At 46.5% G+C, this 20851-nt stretch overlaps 1 protein-coding gene across 1 annotated transcript in view; it reads left to right on the forward strand.

Annotated features, from left to right (window-relative positions):
• Positions 1–2354: 2354 nt before the first annotated feature.
• MDGA1 (MAM domain containing glycosylphosphatidylinositol anchor 1) overlaps positions 2355–20851 on the forward strand; it is a gene marked incomplete at its 5' end in the record, with an annotated part of 96409 nt that continues 77912 nt past the window's right edge. Inside the window, 6 exons of the mRNA XM_009075546.1 lie at positions 2355–2494; positions 5251–5425; positions 9768–9964; positions 12779–12911; positions 17629–17898; positions 18299–18628. Of these exons, the coding sequence (XP_009073794.1) occupies positions 2355–2494; positions 5251–5425; positions 9768–9964; positions 12779–12911; positions 17629–17898; positions 18299–18628 (1245 nt within the window). The remainder of the gene's footprint in view (positions 2495–5250; positions 5426–9767; positions 9965–12778; positions 12912–17628; positions 17899–18298; positions 18629–20851) is intronic.

Here is a 20851-nt window from a genome sequence, read left to right on the forward strand (position 1 = left end):
TTGCTGCCGCAGGGTGCCAGGACCCTGGTGAAATGCAGGCAGCACAGTTGAGGATGGGAGGCAATATGGCACAGGATGGGAAGGGAACGGGGTCTCTCTTTTAATCATAGAGCTTGGATTCCTCAGCATCACAGCCTGGGTCTCAGCACTGTAAGTGGTGCTCTGCAGTGCACGTGGGGTTAAAGGTGTGATGGCAGATCTGCAAAGGACTGATCTGAGGGCTGAAACAGCACAAGATCATTTGGATTAAGGTGTATTGGCAAAGGTTGTATAGGCTTCTGAATTGCTTCACTGTAGCTGTTGGTTTGACAAGCATTCATGATGTCTTTTCCTGGTAAGTTGGTATTTTACTGTATTTACGTATCTGTGTGTATATCCATACATGTATGTGTACCTATACGTGTATGTGTATACGAGCACACAGATGTGTGTAAGAACATTTATAGGTTTTTGCTTTTTCCTGGGATCAACAAGACTCTTCTGCCATCCAGGCAGGGGAAGGTCACTCATCTGCTCAATATCAGTGTATCAGTGAAGCCTTGACAGTCAGTTTCAGCATTCCAAGATGCTTGAGCGATGATGGCAGGCGTCTTGGGAGGCCTGCAGAAGGGGAAGACAGGAGAGACTGAGAGATTTGTCTATGTTTGTGCCAACTTATTATTCAAATACAGGTTGCTTCTGTTAATCAACAGTTTGGTCAGTAATAATGATTTTAACAAAGTGCCACCATACTGGAAAGACAGAAGAGATGCAGAAAGAGAGAGTCGATTGCTTTATGTGCAGTGCTGCTACCTGAATATGTTGGGTGGCTGTGGCAGGCTGTGGAGCCCCAGCAGCAAGAGCAGCTTGTTGCCCACTAGCCCTGTGTCCACTCTCGTGTCACTGCTGTTTGGTCACTGCATTGTGGCAAATCTTCACGACTGCCTGAGCCCAGCCTGCCCTAGGTCTGTACTGCTGGTGGATTAAACCAGCAAAAATCTGAGCACTTCTCTTGCTCAGATGATTTGGTTTAGATTAGATTTTGATCATGCCAAAAGAGTGAAAATAAATTTTCAAAAGGCAGTCTTTGAAGCTCAGCTAACCTTGATGAAAAAGTGGGTGCTTGGTTCAGCTTTAACAGCTTGTGCAAAATCCATTCTTGTTTAGAAGGCTCACTAAGGCTCATTACTTTAAACCCTTTGATCATCTTCTCAGTGGTTTGTTCATTTGTGTTATATTTCACTAATGGGAGCTAGAGCTGTGACTCCAGAGTCACCTGGAAGCATTCCAGCAAGTCAGGTAAGTATCCCAGGGGACTGTCACTGGGGCACCGACTCCTCGATACTTTTGTGGGTTTCTCTGTCCTTGAAGTGAGACTGGAGTTTTCTTCTCCAACAAGTGCAGGTGTCCTGTTGGGCTGTGCAGTCACCTTCAATACATCTCAGCTGCTTCTGAGATCACACAAACGCTTTGGAGTAGGGAGCCAAAGGCTGTTTGCACAGGACTTCAGAGCTGAGGCTTTTTTCTTTATAAAATCCTGTTCTCCTAGAGCTTGTCTCTTCCTGCTGCTCATCAGAGCTGCAGTGGTACATAGGTGCTGTGTGGGGTCGTGGCATTTTTTAACTTTGTTTTGGGAACTTTCTTTCCATGTATTTTTCCACTGCACTAGTCTTCACTTGTTTACTTGGCTGGACTGACAGTAACTGGTCTCTGTGTGGAGCCTTAGGTGGAGAGATCCCTAGAGATTGTGTCTCCCCTGATCCTGCAGAGGCGGTTTCCTCTGGCTCAGGGCTGAGATAGGCTGCTATTTAGTATGGGAAAGACTTGTTTGTCCTGCAGCGTGTGCTATACCTGCTCTAGGGATGTGTGCTAATAGCTGTATAGAGCTTCAAGGCCCTTTCTGACTCCGCTTGGTATTTATCCCAGCCCCCTGCAAGGGAAATCATAGTAATCAGGCTTGTTTTAGACAGGCATAGAGCAGCTGTGATTTGACCAGGTCTCTGCTATAGTTGCTTGCACATACTCCTCTCTGGGAGAGATGACAGCAGGAAATTTTTAGTCCTCAACCTGTGCAGGAAGGTCCCCCAAAAACGCTCTGTATTCTGCTTTTCAGGGCCCAGAGCTGTTCATCCCAACAGGACCAAAGGTTTTAAAATAGTAGCTGATGCCAGCTGCTGAGGAAATGGGGAAAATTGCTTAATTTTGTATCTCCTAACACCTTTTGTGTCTCATTCCCAGCACTGTCTGGCTCTTCCCCTCTGTGGCTTTAGAGGTGGCTTTTTCACCCTGCCATGGTAGCAGCCACCCTGGGCAGTAGGTGAAAGGAGTTGGGGTACTGCTCATTGCCCTCTTTATCTCTTCTTTCCTCTCCATAGCTCCTGCTCAGGCCCAAATCATCCATGCTGGGCAAGCGTGCGTGGTGAAGGAAGACAACATCAGTGAACGTGTTTACACAATTCGGGAGGGGGACACGCTGGTCCTGCAGTGTCTGGTCACAGGACACCCCCGGCCACAGGTAAGCTTTCAGTCTTGTCACCCATGCTCCCCATGAAACTTGTTTGTAGTCTCCATGTAGAGGAGAATTGTGGGCAGTGGGATGCCCAGCTTCCTTCTACATGTTGGAGTCAGCTGGGGATGTCCCACTGTGCAAGTGCCACCTTGTTAAGCTATGAAGCATTTAGGCTTGCTTTCATGGAAAACAGGCCACAGAGCTTTTCAGGAGCCTACACAGACCTTCTAATGGTCTTCAGTCTGTGAAGTCCCCCCAACAAATGACAGCCCAAACTGAATCCATTATATAATCCACCCTCAAATCCTTAACTCTCTTACTACAAAGCAGGAACAGCCTAGAGAAGGCTTCCCACGTGCTGGCCGTAGGAGTTGGCCATTCATGGGCCGTGAGTCTCTCAGCTTCTCTGGATATACAGCCAAGGGGACCCTGCTTGGGGGAGTTTGGAAAGCTGTTCATAGTGCACTGAACCCCATGCAGAGTCCTCTGTTCATTGCTTTATGGCCACCAAGCAGAGGTAGATTCAGATTTGCAGCACTGGGCATACCCATGATGTGGTCAAAGACACAGCTCAGTGAAGAGGTACAAAGCTGAGCTTGGCTAACTGTTGCAGTCCTTCTCTAGGGTGCCCAGAGATATGTATAGCCTCAAGTGTCATGCACCCACCTCCCCACCCTTCAGATACTCATGTAGGGTGGTTCAGTGCTAGTGTGCATATGTCTGTTGAGGTACTGGACCAGAACATGGGTGTGCCACCTCAGGGACGGAGCATGGTAGGAGTGGCAGCTGGTGCATGCTACAAGACTGGATGTGCCAGAATACACTCAAGGGAGCCACATATGATACATGTACCTTCTTGGCCTCCTTCCTCAATCCTATTAAAGAAATTTGTGCTGTGAAGCCATGCATCTGCATATACCAGTCAATACCTCCAGGGACTTGTTTGTAAGGAGCTACTTGGCAAGGAGGTGATAAAGGTGAGAGGGCCAGCAGGATTTGAAGTGGTTTATCCATCAAAAGCATATCCTAGAAACAATGAAAAGAAATTATATCAACCAAACCAGCAAAAACAACCAGCCTGGGCTTGTGACAGTGGCAAATGATACCTGTCTACATCAGAAGCAAGGAAGATAGTAGGGCTGGCCTTGCCTAAGGTTATTGAATGTCTGTGAAGGGCCTGGCAGGTTTTAAATATTTGAGCCTGAGTAGCCAGAGAGATTTCTGGAGCAGAGCCTGTTGCAGGCAACATGCTAGTGGGAAACACTGTGGTTTGTCATTGCCTGAACATGCACAGGGGAACCAGACATGACCAGGGAGACTGGAACCCATGCATATAAAATGCGGCATACATCCTATCTCTGCCCTTCCTCCTCATGGATTGATTTCTTCCCCAGCTAAGCTCTTATCCTAACCATTGTTTAATCTTCTCTTTCCCCTTCTGTCAGCCTGTCATTAAAGCATGAAAATGTGGCCAAAATACTTAAATGAGATTGCAATTGAAAAGATTAAAGAGCTGGCTGAAGTGTCCTTGCAAACACAGGAGACTCCAAGAGTCTTGGGGCCCTCAGACAATTTCATAAGCCTGCAAAGGCTGTATAAATCCGTGGTCATTAGCTCTGAAAATCTGCTCATCCTGGTGCTCTGGAAGTGGGATGTAGACACCCCTGCCCTTTCTAGAGCATCAACATCAATCAGGTGATGACAGTGATCTTTAGGCAGTCTGGCAGAGCAGTCAAGGTATTTGGTCCGTCTTATCTATGACCAATGCTGATTGAAAGTCTGTCTTCTTTCTGCTGGCTGATCTTGCTGGATCTCAGTCCCAGAGTCTAGATGGGCACCAACATAGGAAACCAGCAGTCACCAGCCTTTAGAAGGCAGGTTGCAGATATAGGAAACCAATGGGCTGAGAAAAGCCACCTGTCTTTCATTGTATGGACTGCTGAAAACAGGTAGAAATCTTGTACTGGCACTGTGAGAGCTGTGCCTCATTCCAGACATAAGAATGATCATTCAGTCGGTAGGATTGCTGTCCTCTTGCCACCATTCACCATGAAATACCTTGCAGCTCCGTTGCCCCTGCAAGCCAGGATCTTAAAATACGTAATGAACAAAAAAATGCAAGACAGCTTGAAATCTGAAGGGTTTTTTTTTCCTTTTTCTGTAACTTTAAATCAGAGTAGAAGCTTGTGTACTGCAAAAAGATGACTTACAAAAACTAAATACACAGGGGTTCCCTATGGGAAAGGAGCAAAAGTCAGATAGCAGCTGCATTTTCCCACTCTTGGAAAAAAAAAAAGCTGAAAGAGCCTTGCTGTCCAGAAGAAGATGAGTGTGGACTGCAATAAAAGCTCTGTAGTTGTAAGCTGATATCTGCTGTAGCGTCATGGCTTACCAGCCACATGGGATCCCAAGGCTGAATGCTGAAAGTCCTGTGCTGCACAGATAGTGGCATAAAACTGAGTAAGCTGCTCGGTTTACAGGACCAGAGCAGGAGTGGTAAATGTACAGTGTGTATCCAAGTGAACTGATGGGTTATCCTGGACTTTTGGACGTGCAGATCGGTGATGAATGAGAATTAACAGCTGGCCTACTGAGACATCCTGAGATCAGTAGTTGAGCTTTGGTAAGTCTGGTGGTGCTGTACGACCCATTTTTGAGAGTGGCTAAGGAGGAGGGAAAAAGAGGAGCAAAGGGAGCACTGCTGTCCCTTGGGATCTCTGTTTTGTGTAAATGATTTCATTTCTCTTGTTCTTCTCATGCAGGTGAGATGGACCAAAACCGCTGGCAGCGCGTCGGACAAATTTCAAGAGACATCAGTGCTTAACGAGACACTTCGGATTGAGAAGATCCAAAGGCTGCAGGGGGGCCGCTATTACTGTAAAGCAGAAAATGGGGTTGGGGTCCCTGCCATCAAGTCCATTCGAGTAGATGTGCAGTGTAAGTCGTTTAGCGGCAACCCAGACCTTCCCACAGTTCTGCATGTCTCTGCCTTGCTGCGGGGCCAGCAGGGAGCTGCATTGCCCTAGGACCACGTGCACCTGATTCAGGAGCAAAAGGACTGGTGTGGTGTCCCCAGGGTCTGTTTTCCCTAGGAGATTAGATCCATTCATGAAAAATACAGCTCTGCCTGTCCCTGTGAGTCATTCTTATCTTGGTGCCATGATGTCTGTCATTGACAGGGTTCCCTAGCACTTGTCTGGGATGTAGCATTGTAGGTGGCTTCTGCTTTCTTTGTCTTCATTTTGAAGCTGGTAAGGCTTGGAGTAAACCAATGCTTGTTGAAATTGGTAGTGCCCCAGATGCTGGGGGTGTTCCTGAAACCACTGCCCTGCTCCCAGCATTGCTACCTCTGTAGTATGGTGGAAACCATCCAGAAGACTCTGGGATGCAGCTGGGGAGGCTGAACTGTGAAGGGGTGAACATGAAGGTTATTCAACATTTTTTCAGCTGGTCACAATGCCCATCCTTCTTGTGTCCTGGAGATGCTGTTAATGGTTTTCCACCTTGTGCTCCAAGTTTTGAAGGTTTCTCTTACTGTTTATTCTTGGACTTCGTGTTTATTCTTGGGCTGCTGTGGCCAAATGGAGCGAAGTTAAACTTGTGCCATAATGCCTGTAGGGGATGAATCCGAGATTTAAGGTCTAGGGAGCTTTTGAAGAGATTTGTTCTCTGGAGAAGATTACCATTCTGCTCATTGTCATTGGCTATCCACTATTCCAATTTTCTCCAGCCCAAGTAACACCAAATCGCTCTCTTCACCCATATCTTCTGAGAAGGCCTAACAAGCATGAGGTTGATACCAAAAAGTTAAGTGTGATAAAACAGCTGAAACTGTCCCTGAACCTGTCACCACCTGTTTTCACACTCCTTTTAGCAAGACAGCTTTCTGTGCTAAGATGCACTGTAGTTATCTGTCATAGGAGCAGCCTTCAGGCTTCAAAACCCCAGTACATGCCAGCAGTCTGGGCATATCTTTGCTGACAGCAACTACTACCTGATTGTTTCCTCTTAGTCCTGCTGTCCAGCCCTACTGTGATGTGACCCTCACCAAGTGTGCCACAGACTTGAGTTGGTAGGTTCATGATCCACAGCTGTATTATATGGCTGAGAGCAGCTCCCATCTCTGTACTTTCCTTGCCCTTTATTGGAGTAGTACAGTGTGGGCATCATCCTACAGACTGGGGATATAGATTGCTTCAGCAGCAGTTGCTGTGGATAGGATGAGTACTTTTTCATGGGCATGCATTTCTTTGTTTGGAGGAGTTCTGACAGCCAGCCTAGTTTTGCTTGGCTTCTCTGCCCATTTATTCTCCTACATGTGGTGGAGGCATATGATAACACTCCATTGCAAAGGGGACTTGCTTTTCTCAAGTCTCAGTGTGACACATTTCCAGGGCCTATGCCTCTAGGAACAGGACTGTAGCATGAATCTCTTTATGCCCTGAGGGTGCTCCTGCAGTGCAGGCTGGAGCTAGAGTGATGTAGTGTCCCATGGTCCCTCATGCAGCGCTGACCTGTAGAACTATGGGGCTAATGGTGTGGCCAAGGGCTTTCTCATACTAACATCTACTCTGCAGATGGACTTGGTACTGCACCTCTGTTCTGCTCACTTGGTTTTTTTGGGGAGGAGAGACTGTTTTCTGCTACTATTTGCAGTAGGTACAAGGGAAAACATAGGAAAAGCCACAGTTTTTGTTGAACGCTCACCCAGGCAACCTTCAGCTGAATGAACCTGAATTTCAAAACAAATCCCTTCTTCCCCTGCATTCCAATCTGTAGTTAGAGGTAAGTAATCACCCTCATGTGTACCTTGGTGTCCTTGACAGCTACTGCTAGTCCTCAGTCATACTTTTAGTATTAGACACTGAGGTTGTGCAGAGAGCACTGTTGGTGCCAAGAGGATATTAAAACTGGAAATGCTAACCTGTGTAGCATGATATTCCTTTTTCCCAACTGGGCATCAGCAAGGCTTCAAAGTATTGGTTAGACACTGGCAGGGAGGCAGGTGTTGTTTGGAGTATTTCCATGTGGGAGAGAGAGAAAGCAAAGAAAAAGAAAGAATGAATGTTTACAAGCTTTTATTGTGCATAAAACATCCCATGTGATCATCTCCATGTTCAGCCTTGGGCCAAATTTATCATTTGTACAGCTCACTGACATCAGTGGCATTACTCGTAACATCAAGGACATACATATCATAGTAAGTCTTATTTTAGGTTTTCTCAGGAGGGCTGGAGTAGAGCTGACTGCTACGAAAGCAGGCTGGAGAGGAAAGAGAGGAAAGCTTTAGCAACCAAAAAGAAGATGATGTTTTCTATGTGGGGAGTATCCAGACGCCAGGAGACCTGAGTGGACAGCATCTTTGACAAGTAAAGGAAGTGTTTCACCATGCATACTGCTGAGAAATGGAGTCTCAGAAGGATGGTAGCTACCAAGTCATTCATGTAAAGTGTAAACAAATAGAGAAGGATTAAGGACAAAGAAGGAGGAAAGGTGGAGAGGCTGTGCCCAGGGTCGTGGTCCAAGAGAAGTTGGTGTAAAATTCAGTGATCCTGTGGTCACATGCAGACAGTACTGTACGGAGAGGAGCCTTTTTTTCCCACCCGTGTATGCTTTTCTTGTCTTGAGTGTTTTTTGGTTGTTGATTTGGCTTTTGTTCTGGGATTTTTTTTTGTGTCTTGTCATTGTTGCACTAATGGCTCTACTCATCTCTGAGCTATGGTCAAGCAGACAAATCTCAATTACAATTACTGCCTGCCAAGCATACAGCTCATCAAAATATGAAAATCCACAAGCTGATGCTTGTGATTCAGCAGAGAACATATGTTGCTTGGATGACATGTTAGCAGAAATTCATCCCTGCTTCTGTCTCCCTTTCTGTGAGTTAGATCTCCAAACTTACAAATCTCTAAAACAAAACATTGTGAAAATTAGGTGGCATAGGAGAGCAGGAGGTGATGAGCATGTTAACATGTTAACATGTGCAGAAGACCATGCTGACAGCACAAGAGGATACTGGGAACATGTATGTCAGCTTCCTCACACCTGAAGATGAAGTCATAAGGCTCCTGAAAATGGCTCCTGAAAATTTAGAATTGCTTCAACTGAGCTCAAAAGATGCTGTAAGACATACTTAAGGGCACAGGGACAGATTTCCATTTTAGAGGGCCAATTCTTGTCAAATGGGATCTTTGCATTTAACCTCAATCAGTCTCAAAGTGGTTGTTGGAGGAGGAAAATACACCCCCTCTGAGGTTTCCTCCGTGCTCCCTTGATGTTCAAACACTGTTACCTGGTGCAACTTCCAAGAAAATGATCCCTTTTTAGCAGCTGAGCAACCTTAGGAGAGCAGTGTGCCCTGTGTGGATGGAGAAAATATTCTCCCTGCAGGACTATTGCTTGTGTCCTTGCAAGTGAACTCTTCAATAGCCATTGATTGAGTCATGATGGCTGCATGTCTGGTGCAGGTATGGGGAGGGAGTTGAAAGGAGCATTTTCTCCCAGTGAACTGGCAAAACAAAAGTATCTGATCAGTTTAGGAATGGGTGATGGAGTTGCAGTGAGTAGAAGTTGCTGAAGAGAGACAGACAGTACAGACTTCGAAGAAAATACACAGGATATTTAATAGGAAGAGAAGGAAATTATACCTACCTATTACAGTGTTTTGCATCTCATATTCCCATGATAATTGCTCCTGTCTAGATGACTCTCCATCTCAACTCCCTGATCTTGTCCTGATTTTTACTCTCATTGCTTAGCTTCAAGTTTTGCCATGTCCTTTGCATGGACATCTCACAGCTGTGGGCTTAGCCCCATGATTTCAGGAGGGATTTGGGAACTGGGAAGTGGAGCAGAATGAATGATGATGGAGTAGAGTTTCCTGGGATCCTCCTGGCCTCCCACTGAAGTAGAGAGCAGTGATTTTGTGCGTGGAGGTGCCATTGGGGAAGGCAAGGCAGTCCACTGCTCTGAGAGGCATGTGACAGGCAAGTGGTTTGTTTGAGGACTACATGGAGATCTGCAAACCAGGGATTGCTTTCTATTCTCTGAAGGTTGTGTGCTGAGTGGGAGAATTTTGGCTTCTCCTGTCTATTCCCTTTAGATATAGGTTGTGTTACCTACTCTTGGATCAGTTCTTAAATCAGCAGTTGTCATCAGCCAAATGTGCAGGAGCTTCCCCTCTCCTCTGTAGTGCCTGGAGCATCGTCTGCTCTGCAGGCTGCACATGCATACCAAGCTTTGCTAACAACTGCTGCGACCCTCCTTACCTTCCTTCCAGATCTAGATGAACCTGTTCTCACCGTTCACCAGACCATCAGCGATGTACGTGGCAGCTTCTACCAGGAGAAGACTGTCTTCCTTCGCTGTACAGTCAACTCCAACCCACCAGCTCGTTTCATCTGGAAACGGGGAGCTGAGACACTTTCTCACAGTCAGGACAATGGTGTGGACATCTATGAACCCCTCTACACACAGGTGAAAAAAAGCAAATCTCTGCCAACTTATGTTGAGTATCTTGCTGGTGCAGGGCACTGTAGTAGATGGTGTTTCCTTCCCTATGTGGATTGTGATGCTGGGGAGAGGGTGTGGGCCACTGCAAGGAGCACTGTCTCCAAAAGATCAGGTAGAGCCTCCTTCTGCATGCAGGTTCCCAGGGTATGAGAGGAGCAGAGCAGCAGGAAGGAGTGTGACAGCCTAGAAACACCTTCCCCATGTCGTCACTGTCCCTGAGAGCAGTTCACAGCTCCCCGAATGAGGTTACACAGCTGTTGGATGGCTGAGACTTAAATCCAAGCAAACCATCCCAAGACAGTGTTTCCTGTATCTCACATTGCTAATTTTTTTTCTTAATTGAGTGCCAAGCTCCATGTAACAGGGGAACTGCTTCCTGCTTAGCAGTGCGAGTGAATGGCAGGCGTTGTGGTGGGGTCCATGAGCTTTTCCTAATAGCCACAAGTAATGCAGAACCCAACTTCTTGAGTGTTTCCTGACTGTTGTTCCTGACAAGATGTCCACATCCTTTCTGCTTCTCCTGCTTGCCTGTGTTGGACTTGCTCTGTGCAACCACCTTCACCCTCTGAACACAGCTTTCTTCACAGTAATTAGCCTGCTAATGCAGTGGGAGACTGAAGGGAATTTTTCTTTTGCCAAGGCACTCTGGACATACTTTCCTAAGCTGAGCTCCAGCTCTGAATGTCCTTTAGATGCTAATCAGCCGCAGTACTTCAAGCAAGGCTGTTAGGCAGCACAAAGCAGTGATGGGTGGGAAGTGAGGGCTGGAAGGGCAGCTCCCCAGGGCTCCTGTTTCATCCCAAGTACCTTCCTGCACTCCCAAAGCTGGGCCTTGAGCACATTCTGGCTGAGTTTGATTTCTGAGCGATGCCCCAGGCAATCTTTCAGTTAATGTAGTCGTGTTCATATTTTATTGAAACACGCCATCTCTGTAGGTCATGGAAATGGGCAGCCAAATGGAAACATTCAGGGGGATGAAGAGGGAGAAGAGAGCTGCAGGTTAGCAGCAGATTTGCAGAAACGCTGTAGGTCAGTGCTGCTGTTTGGCCCCGAAGAGAGCTTTGTGTGTATGCTATGCGCCTCCCAACTAGGACATCCCTGACCTTACAGGAAGGCACCATGGGCTCTTCCTGCTTTCACTAAGCTCAGTGTAATTAACAGGAGGCATTGCTTAATGAGAGGATGTCTTAGGATTTGTGATAATTTCTTCAGCTAAATAAGACATCTGGCAGGAATTCACCTCGTTGCAGCATTAATGTGTAAATGACCCAGCATCCTGCAGCTCCTGTCAGGCAATGTTCCAAACATGATGGGTCATTCCCAGCTCTGAGACAAGGTGTTAGGACTGCTGTGCTCAAACAGGCATGCCCTTGCAGTCCTCTCCTCATCACCAGCATAAGCCTGGTGGTAGAAAGTTGAATTTACCAAAATGCATCTCTGCAGCACTGTTGGGAGGGGAAAATCTTGCTGGACCTCAACCTTTTCTGGGGTTTGCAGTATTGTCTTAGAGATGAACCTGTATCCGTGTCAGGTTTGAGTGGGCTTTTACATTAAAAAGGAGGTGAACACTTTACTGTTTAAGGTATTTAAAACCTATTTACACTGACGGTTTATACACATTTACCCAATATTTACTAGTCAATAAACAGGATACATACGACTGGATAAATAAGTAGATGGCATGCACATTTTAAATGCCATCATTTGTGTGTCATAGCAACAATTCTCAGGGGACAGGGCTTCCATAGGGTTATTAGTGTCCTGGGTATTTATCGTTCTAATTTACTCAGTTCATGTCCTTGATCTCTGCATAGTAACATGCCTGAGCTCATCGTCCAGTCCCCTGAGGTTGTCCTCAAGAGGATTTGTCATGCTGACACCTTCACACGTTTGCAGGCAATTATGGAATGGTTTCTCCAAAAGAGAGTTTGACAAATGCAAGGAGAGCAGCAGCAACAAGCTGTCAGGGGAAGACATATGAGTTGCAGTACATTCAAACCACAGGATGCATCTCAGAGCTTTCTGCATTCCATAAACAAAAATCTACAGAATACATCTATTGTTAATTTAACAACTTGATTCTGTTTCTCTAACAAGCCAGTAACTAATGGAGTGCCAGGCAGTGATTTTGTTTGTGTGATACCTGAGCATGAGAAAAGGCTATCAAAGTCCATGCAATCACTCTGGAATTACGTCAGCATAAATGAGATTAGAATCTAGATAAGATTGATCAGAAAGTTATGGAAGTTCTTGAGTATTTCTCTGAATTACCTTTTCTTTCCCCTTTTACTGAAGATTTCTACAGCGTCGCTGTTGAACTTGTCATATTTAGGCCAGCAATAATGCCTCAGTCTGCTCTGACTGACTTTGATTTGGCAATGTTGGATCCCCAGTGACTTCCCTTGGGTTCCTACAGACATCTCAGAGTGAGATCTGAGGGTCTGTTCTGGGACATTTAAGGTTTGCCATGTTCTGCAAGATGATTCTGGCAGCAGTCGATGAGAAATTCTGCACAGACCTGTTTGGCAGTGCTTTATGGTCAAATGTCAGTCAGTTGCTGAGTATTTTGAGAAATCATGGAGGTGAAATTACCACTGCAAACATTTTGCATCTCCTTTATGTAGAGCTGGGTGGACTTGGGACCTGCATGGTTCCCTGAGGTTTTGATGGGAGTTGCTGGTAATCTGTAAACTTTGGGACAGGTTATGGACTTGCAATGATGATCTGTGCTTTTGTACACCTGTGTCCTTTTTTCCCTCCATTTTCCCCAACTTCCAGGGTGAAACCAAGGTCCTGAAGCTGAAGAACCTGCGACCTCAGGATTATGCCAGTTACACGTGCCAAGTGTCTGTCCGCAATGTCTGCAGCATCCCTGACAAATCCATCACCTTCCAGCTCACAAACACCACAGGTAAGAGGGGATGCAAAGGGTCCTTGCAGCCCTCTGATCTCTCACTTGCTCAACAGCCATTATTCCTCCAGGAGGGTAACCCTGTCCAGGGCCTGCAGCAACATACTCTAATGTACATGCTGCTAGGATTACAGATCCTTCACACAGAGGTCTTGTGGCCAGGGATGCTCCAATTTCTTGTGGCACTGCATAAAGCCAGTGCCTTCACCAGGCCTGTTATGAGATCATTAAAACAGACTACATGTAGGTGTTGAGGCACTATGTAGTTTTTAATTCAGACACTGTTTTATTTATTTATAATTCTAAGTGACTTTAAAAATAGATTTGATATGGTCTAGAGTGGGGCAGTGCTGCAGGAGTTCTTACAAATAATTCATCCATGTGTGACTCTGGCCTGGTTTGCCAGGCTGCACATGCAGCACCTCTCAACTAACGGTCTCCACTGGTGCTGGTGTTTGTGGAAAGCATACTTTTCCAGTGCCTTCCCAATAAATAACTTTTGCACTCATATTTATGCTGGCAGTGCTTGAAGGAACCTCCAGTTGCAGGCAGAATCAGTTTGGTGCCTCCTGCTTGACCTGCAATAACTGACTGATAACTAGTGCCATGTATCAAATAGTGGCAAGGACCTGGTTGTAACCTGTCCATTAAAAAAAACAACCCAAAACAAAACCACACACACACACACACACACAAACCCACCTGCAAAGCCCCCACGTGTTGAATATTTTCAAATAAAAAGTAAATGTCAGGAAATCGCTTCCAGCCCTGGGGTATTCCATGATCAGAGAGAAAGGCATTTTAGTTGTTTGAATTATTCACCTCTCTAATCTAACACAAAGCAGTTTGCATCCCTTGTGTCATCTTTGTGCAGTGGAAACAGAACTTTTTTTGATGCTGCTAACTGTTGTCAGGATATTGTTGATACTGTTTAAATTATGTTTATTGATCTGACTTGAGCCCAAGGTGCTGAGCAATAGTTGCCTCATTTTATGCAGGAAGAAGAAAAATAATGAGCTTAAGAAAGTGAACTAATGTCAGAAAATAATATTCTTTATGTAGGAAGATCTCTGAATATGTTTTGAGCAACTCACCCTATTAGCTGAATTTTCTCTCAGGATGAGAGAATGTTGAAATAGTCCCTTAAAAAGCTTGTGAAGAAAGGGCTCTCGTACAGCTCTTCTTCCCTGTGTGCCTTTACCTTTGAAGAGTTAGAAAATCAAATTTCTTTTCATGTCCACTCCCCATTGCCAGCCCAAGCATGGGGAAACTACCCTTCATTTTAATCCAGACCATTTACTAAGTGAGTGGGGAAAATGTATTTTCAGGTTGTAGCCTGATCAGAAGTCAGCGATGTGGCTGAATTTACACTAGCTACTTAAGTACTTACCTAAGCTCTGAAACCTGGACCATGTAGCACATACATCTCCTATTTTTTTCCTGTTGTTTAATTATAGATACATACTTATGCATAGTTAGAGTGGAGCCTGGCACTACAAGCTCAAAGGGGCCATGGAAAATGTGTTTGTAGCAAATTGTATTAGAAGTTGGCAGTGAAAATGAAGCTGGCACTGAGGTGTGAGCAGGGTTTATGTTAAATAGCACAAGTATATTTAACATGAAATATTATATGGGTTACCTGCCCTGTAGGTGGTATTGTGCATAGATGAGGAAATATTTAAAAGAAATTCTTTCATTCTCTCCTTTTTCTGCCTAGGTGTTTTCTGTCTCTCTTGCGCTTCTGCTTTCACAGTATTTCTAGGCTTGGCTGTGCCCAGAATCCTGAGCAGCTTCACTCAGGATGCCTTCGCCTTTGCAGCTAAGGAGGGCCCAAAGGGTGCTGAGATGCTTGGAAATCCATCTCTTAAATATTTTTAGTCCCAAGCACTACAGACCTTGAGGGAAATTTGTGGGTCAGGTCATGTCAGGCCAAGGGAATCTGCTCAGTTCATTTGCTGTTCCTCAGCTGGCTCCTCAGTGGCCTTTGGGCAGATTGTAGTCTCCGGTAAGGAGATGTGCTTCTCCCAAGCTCTGCATCAGCAGCTTGGCCCTTGCAGCAGGGAATGGGTTCTTGATCTGCAATCTTAATGGCAAAGAGATTTCCATGGTCCTTCTCTGTTCTGCTCCTGTTGCATGGCTCCAGAGCAGCAGGTTAGGTCTGCAGAGCCACAGCTTTGGGCTGTCATCACCTGCTCCAGGAGGGTCGGCCTGACATTTTCCCCTTCCTCGATTTCTGCAAAATTAAGCAGCCTAGCTGGTTAATTCTCCTGCAGTTTTACTGCAGCAAATTGAACTTCAAAGGGAATTGAAAGCGACTCTTTGTTTTTAATGGTCCCCTCGATGCTCAGCAGACTCAGCCAGCAGGTTTTCCCGAGCCAAGAACAAAAGGAATTGCCACAGGTTACAAATAAATGAGATTCATCTCCTGCATAACAATGTCTGCAGACTGTTAACCTCTGTCTGCTGACAGGAGTGGGGGGCTCAATTTGGGGGCATGTCATGGGAACCTCTGTTTGGAGCTGTGCAGGTGGCAGATTTGCAGTTTCCGTGCCTCATTCTTGCATGCACACGCACACCCTACCCTGATGCAGTGCTTGCACCAGCATGTCATTTTCTTTTCCATGTTGCCTTGCCCAGAGCTGGGCAAGGTGAGTGTCGGACAAATATGTGCACATCAAATGCCTCAAAAGCCCTAAATTTTAACCAGAGCCTGAAGGACCTCTGGTTTGTGTTCCCCAAGTCTGACCGCTTCTCTCCAGACATAGGCTGGTCTCAGCCTTTCTCTATCTTGGATAGGGATGGATGGAGATGCCCAGGCAAAATGCTGCATCTGTCACTTTGTTCGTGCCCTGTGAACCTGAAACCAGTTCAGTGTCAGAGGGCAGAAACAGCTATTTGGTATCAGCTACACTCAGTTAGTGACAGACGTGTTGTCTGCCCAACCGGAGTGAGTCAAGCTATTGTGTTCTGGGCTTCATAGCATCTCATGAGACCACCTGGAGCTTGGTGAGGGTGTATAAATCCTTCCTTTGCCATTTAGTGTGCATTAACCCTTGCACACTTTTTACAAGACTCCAGAAAAGAGATCTGCCAGTCTCTTGAGTGCAGGCTGTGGCCTTCCAAAATTCAGAGGTTCCAACCACTGGCCTCAAAACAGTCAGTGCAAGTTCCAGAGGTGCCATCTTCTTCCTTAGGCACAGTTGGCCACCTCTGGCACAAATAGCACATGCTGTGGCCAGGGAGGGCATTATATTCAGTGTACCAAAGCTATATCGCAGCATGGCAGTTGTTGCGCTGCTAAATTATGGCACTGGTGCTGAGGACATTATATTCACCAAAGCTATATCGCTGCATGGCAGTAGTTGCGCTGCTAAATTATGGCACTGGTGCTGAGGAGAGAGCAGTACTCCTTGCCTTGTTTGTATGGGCTGTAATTCAGAGATCCAACACAAATCCAGCACAGCTCATTAACACAGGGTCCAGGGAGAGAAGAGGCAGAAATAATGATGCTGTTAAATCAGGCTTCATGAATATGGAACAATGTCTTATTTTGCATTATTATGGCTGTTACTTAAAACATACTCCTTGCCTTTGTGCTGGGGAATGTTACTTTCTCAGCTTTGTCTGGATGGAGCCAGTGATGGTGCTGACAGGGGCTTTAAAAGGCTTTCCATGGAATGAAATAGAGAATACAAAGGGAAGGATTTTGGTTCCATTCCTGGAGGGGGCTGTAGTGAGAAGGGTGCAGAAATGAAATAAAGGAAAAAAACAGGTACTAGGGTATTCAAAGGAGAGGTTGTAATTTTGTATCTGTCTCAGTTCAGCTGTGCGTGAAGGACAATCCCTGTGATTGTGATAGCCCCCAGGTCTATAGAAAAGTGTCTTAGACGTCTGCGGAGGCGAAAGAGGTTAAGAGCAGATGTAGAGCTGCTGTTCATGGTGTTACAATGTAGACAGGTCCTGGTCCTCCATATCAGACTCTGAGCTGCAAGGACTAGCTGCCTGGCAAAGTCATTACCTCTCAAAGATGTCTAGTTGGATGTGAGAGATGGAGAGGCATATCATAGGATAGCTGAGGTCCTTACCCAAAACTCTATATGGGAGGAGTGATTTAATCCCAGCTGTCCTTGAACACAAGCAATGGTTGGGTTCAAGAAGCTCCTCTGAGCCCATCCTTTTTCCTTCACCTTTCCATCAGGGCTGCAATGGCTTTACATTGCCCTTATGCCTTGCTGCAGCTATTTGCATCAGGAGTCAAGAAGCTTCTAGCCTTGGGTTTTCCACTGCCAAATTTTGTCTGCTTTCCACCCCCCACTGTGCAGAGGGAGTTCATTGGGCTTTTCTTTTGACCTGCATTCTGAGCCCTAAGGAACTTGCACTGAGCACTGCTAAAATGTCATACCTTATTTATGCCCCAATCCTAAGCACTAGTGATGGAGTGTTTTAGGTATGACCTCCATTCTGGGGTGATGTGAGGTCCTGCCTACACTTTTTCCTAACCATAACAGAGAAGAGTGTTCTAAGTCAAAGACATAGAAATAATTAGGCTTCAGATTCACAAACACCTTGTATTTGTAATGAATTTATGGATCCTTCCAGCTCTCCCTACTCAAACCAGTCATCATCAAGCATAAATCCTAAAAAGTATGAAGCTGTGCACAGGCAAGTAGATGGATCTTTTTAAAGCTCAGAAGTGTCCCTCTTTGTGCTTTTCCAGCCCCACCTGCTCTGAAGCTGTCTGTCAATGAGACGCTGGTGGTCAACCCTGGTGACAACATCACTATGCAGTGCTCTCTGATGGGCGGTGACCCACAGCCAGAAGTGGTTTGGTCTCACTCTCCTGGCCCAATGCCTCTCAATAGCCTTGTGCAAGGAGGCAATCTCACCCTCTGGAGGATCCGCGTGGAGGACTCAGGCTACTACAATTGCACAGCCATCAACAATGTGGGGAACCCAGCAAAGAAGATAGTGAACCTGCTGGTGAGATGTAAGTTGCTCTTTTTCTCAGAGCATGGGTTTTCAGGGTGGAACGGGCTAGATTTGCATTTCTTCTGGCTATTCTTGCACAGCTGAGGGCAAATGCGATATTAGCAGTGATGAGTATTCTGGATAAGTACCTGTGCAAGCTTCTGGGCTCCCAGACCAACAACTGTGCAAGCACTGCTTGCAGCCTCATGCCAGGCTGTAGCACTATCCTGGACTGGAGAGTGATCCCAGACTGCCAGATGTGAGGCCCCGAGTACATTTTGTGGGACCATAAGTGGGAGAGGTCTTTGGGCAGATTTTGCATGGAAACGTTGCTGTCCTGAGGAGCAAAGGACTGTTGTCCTGTGCCGTGCAAGACACTTTGCTGTCCCTAACTGGTTTTGCCTTCCTGTTCTTCTCAGCCATGAAGAATGCCACGTTCCAAATCACTCCTGATGTGATCAAAGAGAGCGAGACCATCCAGTTAGGGCAGGACTTGAAGCTCTCATGCCATGTAGATGCTGTCCCCCAGGAGAAGGTTGTCTATTCCTGGTACAAGAATGGAAAACCAGCCAGGTTCTCAGACCGATTGCTCATCACCCGAAATGACCCGGAGCTCCCACCAGTGACCTGCAGCTTGGAGATTATTGACCTGAGATTCAGTGACTATGGCACGTACCTATGCGTGGCTACCTTCCAGGGAGCACCCATTCCTGACCTCAGTGTGGAGGTGAACATCTCCTCAGAGACAGGTGAGCCCCTCTGTGGCAGGTGGGGATCTCAGAGGAGTGTTAGGCATCACTAGCTGCCCTCCACCCCCATGCCTCTGGCTTTCTTGAAGGACCTCACATGAGTGTCTTGAACCCCAGTGGAGAAAAGTCTCATATCCTTAGGCAAGCACTTGGCTGAGCTTGGAGGTGGTACAGCTTCTCTGTCAGATGTGCTGCGCACCAAGCAGATCTATCTTAATGTTTTGTCTCTACGGAAGGTCCAAAGTACACTCCAGTCAAAGCTACAGGGACAAGTTTAGAGTGTGATTGTTCAAAGAAGCTTGCACATTGTGAAGGAAGGAAAAGAGAGTAGTATTTCACCAAGTTTTAAGGATACCTTTGCTTAGAAAGGAGTAAAAGACAAAGAAAGCTCCTGGTTCCTCTCTTTGGCATTTCTGATGAGGAATGTACCTTTTTCAGAGCTGTGTTCAGGATATTGGTGTCATCTGTCATAGCAAATTCTGTGAAGAGGTTTAGTGTTTACTAGATTGCAAATGCAGTCCATCTTGGGCACTCTGCTGTAGGAATCCAAGTGTTATAAATGCCTGCCCCCTTAAAATCAGGGTCAAAGCTTCACCCCATGGCTTGTGAAGACTTTGGGGACTGAAATGCAGAGTCTCGGGATTGTCTCTGTTTCTGGGGGATTGGTGGGTCCAGCTGTGCACTTCTGTTACATCCATGTCATCGTGCTGCCTTTCCAGGACCGTGAGGGTACAGCACTAAGCAGCACTGGGATAGTAATCTGATGAGGACTCCTCCAGGGAGCCAGCTGCCCACAGATTTTGACCTGAGTCTTCACAGAAGGTTTCTTCTCAGTTCCTGATTGTGCTGGATCCATTGCTCAGTCTGAGCCCAGTCTTGATGTTGCTCACTTCAGCTCCTCAGCAGAAAGTGCAGTAACTGCTTTTGATGCTTTGGGAAGCCCTTGTCTCCCATCAGAAATACTGGGGTCAGCCTGCTCCCAATGGGACTGTATCCAGTGCTCATTAGCAGCCTGGAGATTGAGTCCTGACTGTGCCATGGACCCACTAAACACTGAAGGATGATGCTTCCCTTTTGTGGGCGGCTGTGGAAGGTAGGACCCTCTCCATTCAAGCTGACACCAACCCTGTCATACCGGCAGGGGACAGTACTGGGGGAACTCCCCAATCCTGGTGCAAAACTGGCTCTCGTGACCTTTTGTGCCGCTGCCTCCAGGAGCAATCCTTTTTGCCCAAGATCACTAGATGACAGAGTGCAGTTGTGTTTAAGACTGCAAGGGTAGGAGGCTGTGAAGGGCTGGGAGACCTGGATGACCCCACCAAGAGGCTGGGCAATGTCTGTCAGTGCAGGTGTTGGTCCAAGCACGAGCCAGTTGCTGCCTTAAAGGAGGTGTCTGTGGTGGCAGATTGCCCTGCGCTCTGGCCTGTCCAGGGGAAAATGAGCCCCATATGCTTGTGTGGATGCTGCCAGTGAGGAAGAGGAGGAGAGCAGCCTGGGGCATTTTGAAGCTTCCCTTAGGTAGCCTGGCCCAGCAGGACTGCTTTGTGTCTCAGAGAATGAAAACAGCCAACACACCCCTTCCTGCTGGAGTGGCCCCTCATGCAGCAGCCATGCAACATCCCCACAAACAGCAACAAGTCACCTCTGATGTGATTCCCCTATAAACCCTCAGCTTTCCCCAGACCACAAGATCAGAGCAGGAGAGTGGCAGCAGTGGCTCCATATTTTGCCACTGAGCAAAGCCTGAGCTTGTCAAGGTGGCTGCCTCCACTGAGCAGCTCTGAGGAGATAGCTTTAATTGGAAAAAAAATCTTCAAATGCAATTTACAACTTTTCTGTGGAAAAAATTGCTGCTCGCCAGGTGAGCAGCTGCCAGTAGCGTTGGCACTGAGTGCTGTCGTCCCTTTGCACTGTGCAGGACAGGGTGTGATGAGATTCCGCAGCTCACAGGAGACCTGCAAATTGAAAATGTGGCCTCTGTGTTGCATAGGGAGGTCATGGCAGGGGAAGATTAGGCTGAAGCCATCCTAAATTTGCTCATAAAGAGCTGCAGGCTGTAACATGTAGAATTACCGTAGCACACTCTCCCTTGCTGGAGCTGAATTGAGCTAGTGTTGGTCAGACCAGCTTGTTGCAGCTTCTGTAGTTCTGTATTTTGATTTAAATGGAAACGAGTACATGGCCCTTGCAGTTACAGAAGTGTCAATCCAAGTGTTGCCACTC

The sequence above is a fragment of the Acanthisitta chloris genome, unplaced genomic scaffold (genome assembly GCF_000695815.1).
Source record: "Acanthisitta chloris isolate BGI_N310 unplaced genomic scaffold, ASM69581v1 scaffold2870, whole genome shotgun sequence".
NCBI lineage: Eukaryota > Metazoa > Chordata > Aves > Passeriformes > Acanthisittidae > Acanthisitta > Acanthisitta chloris.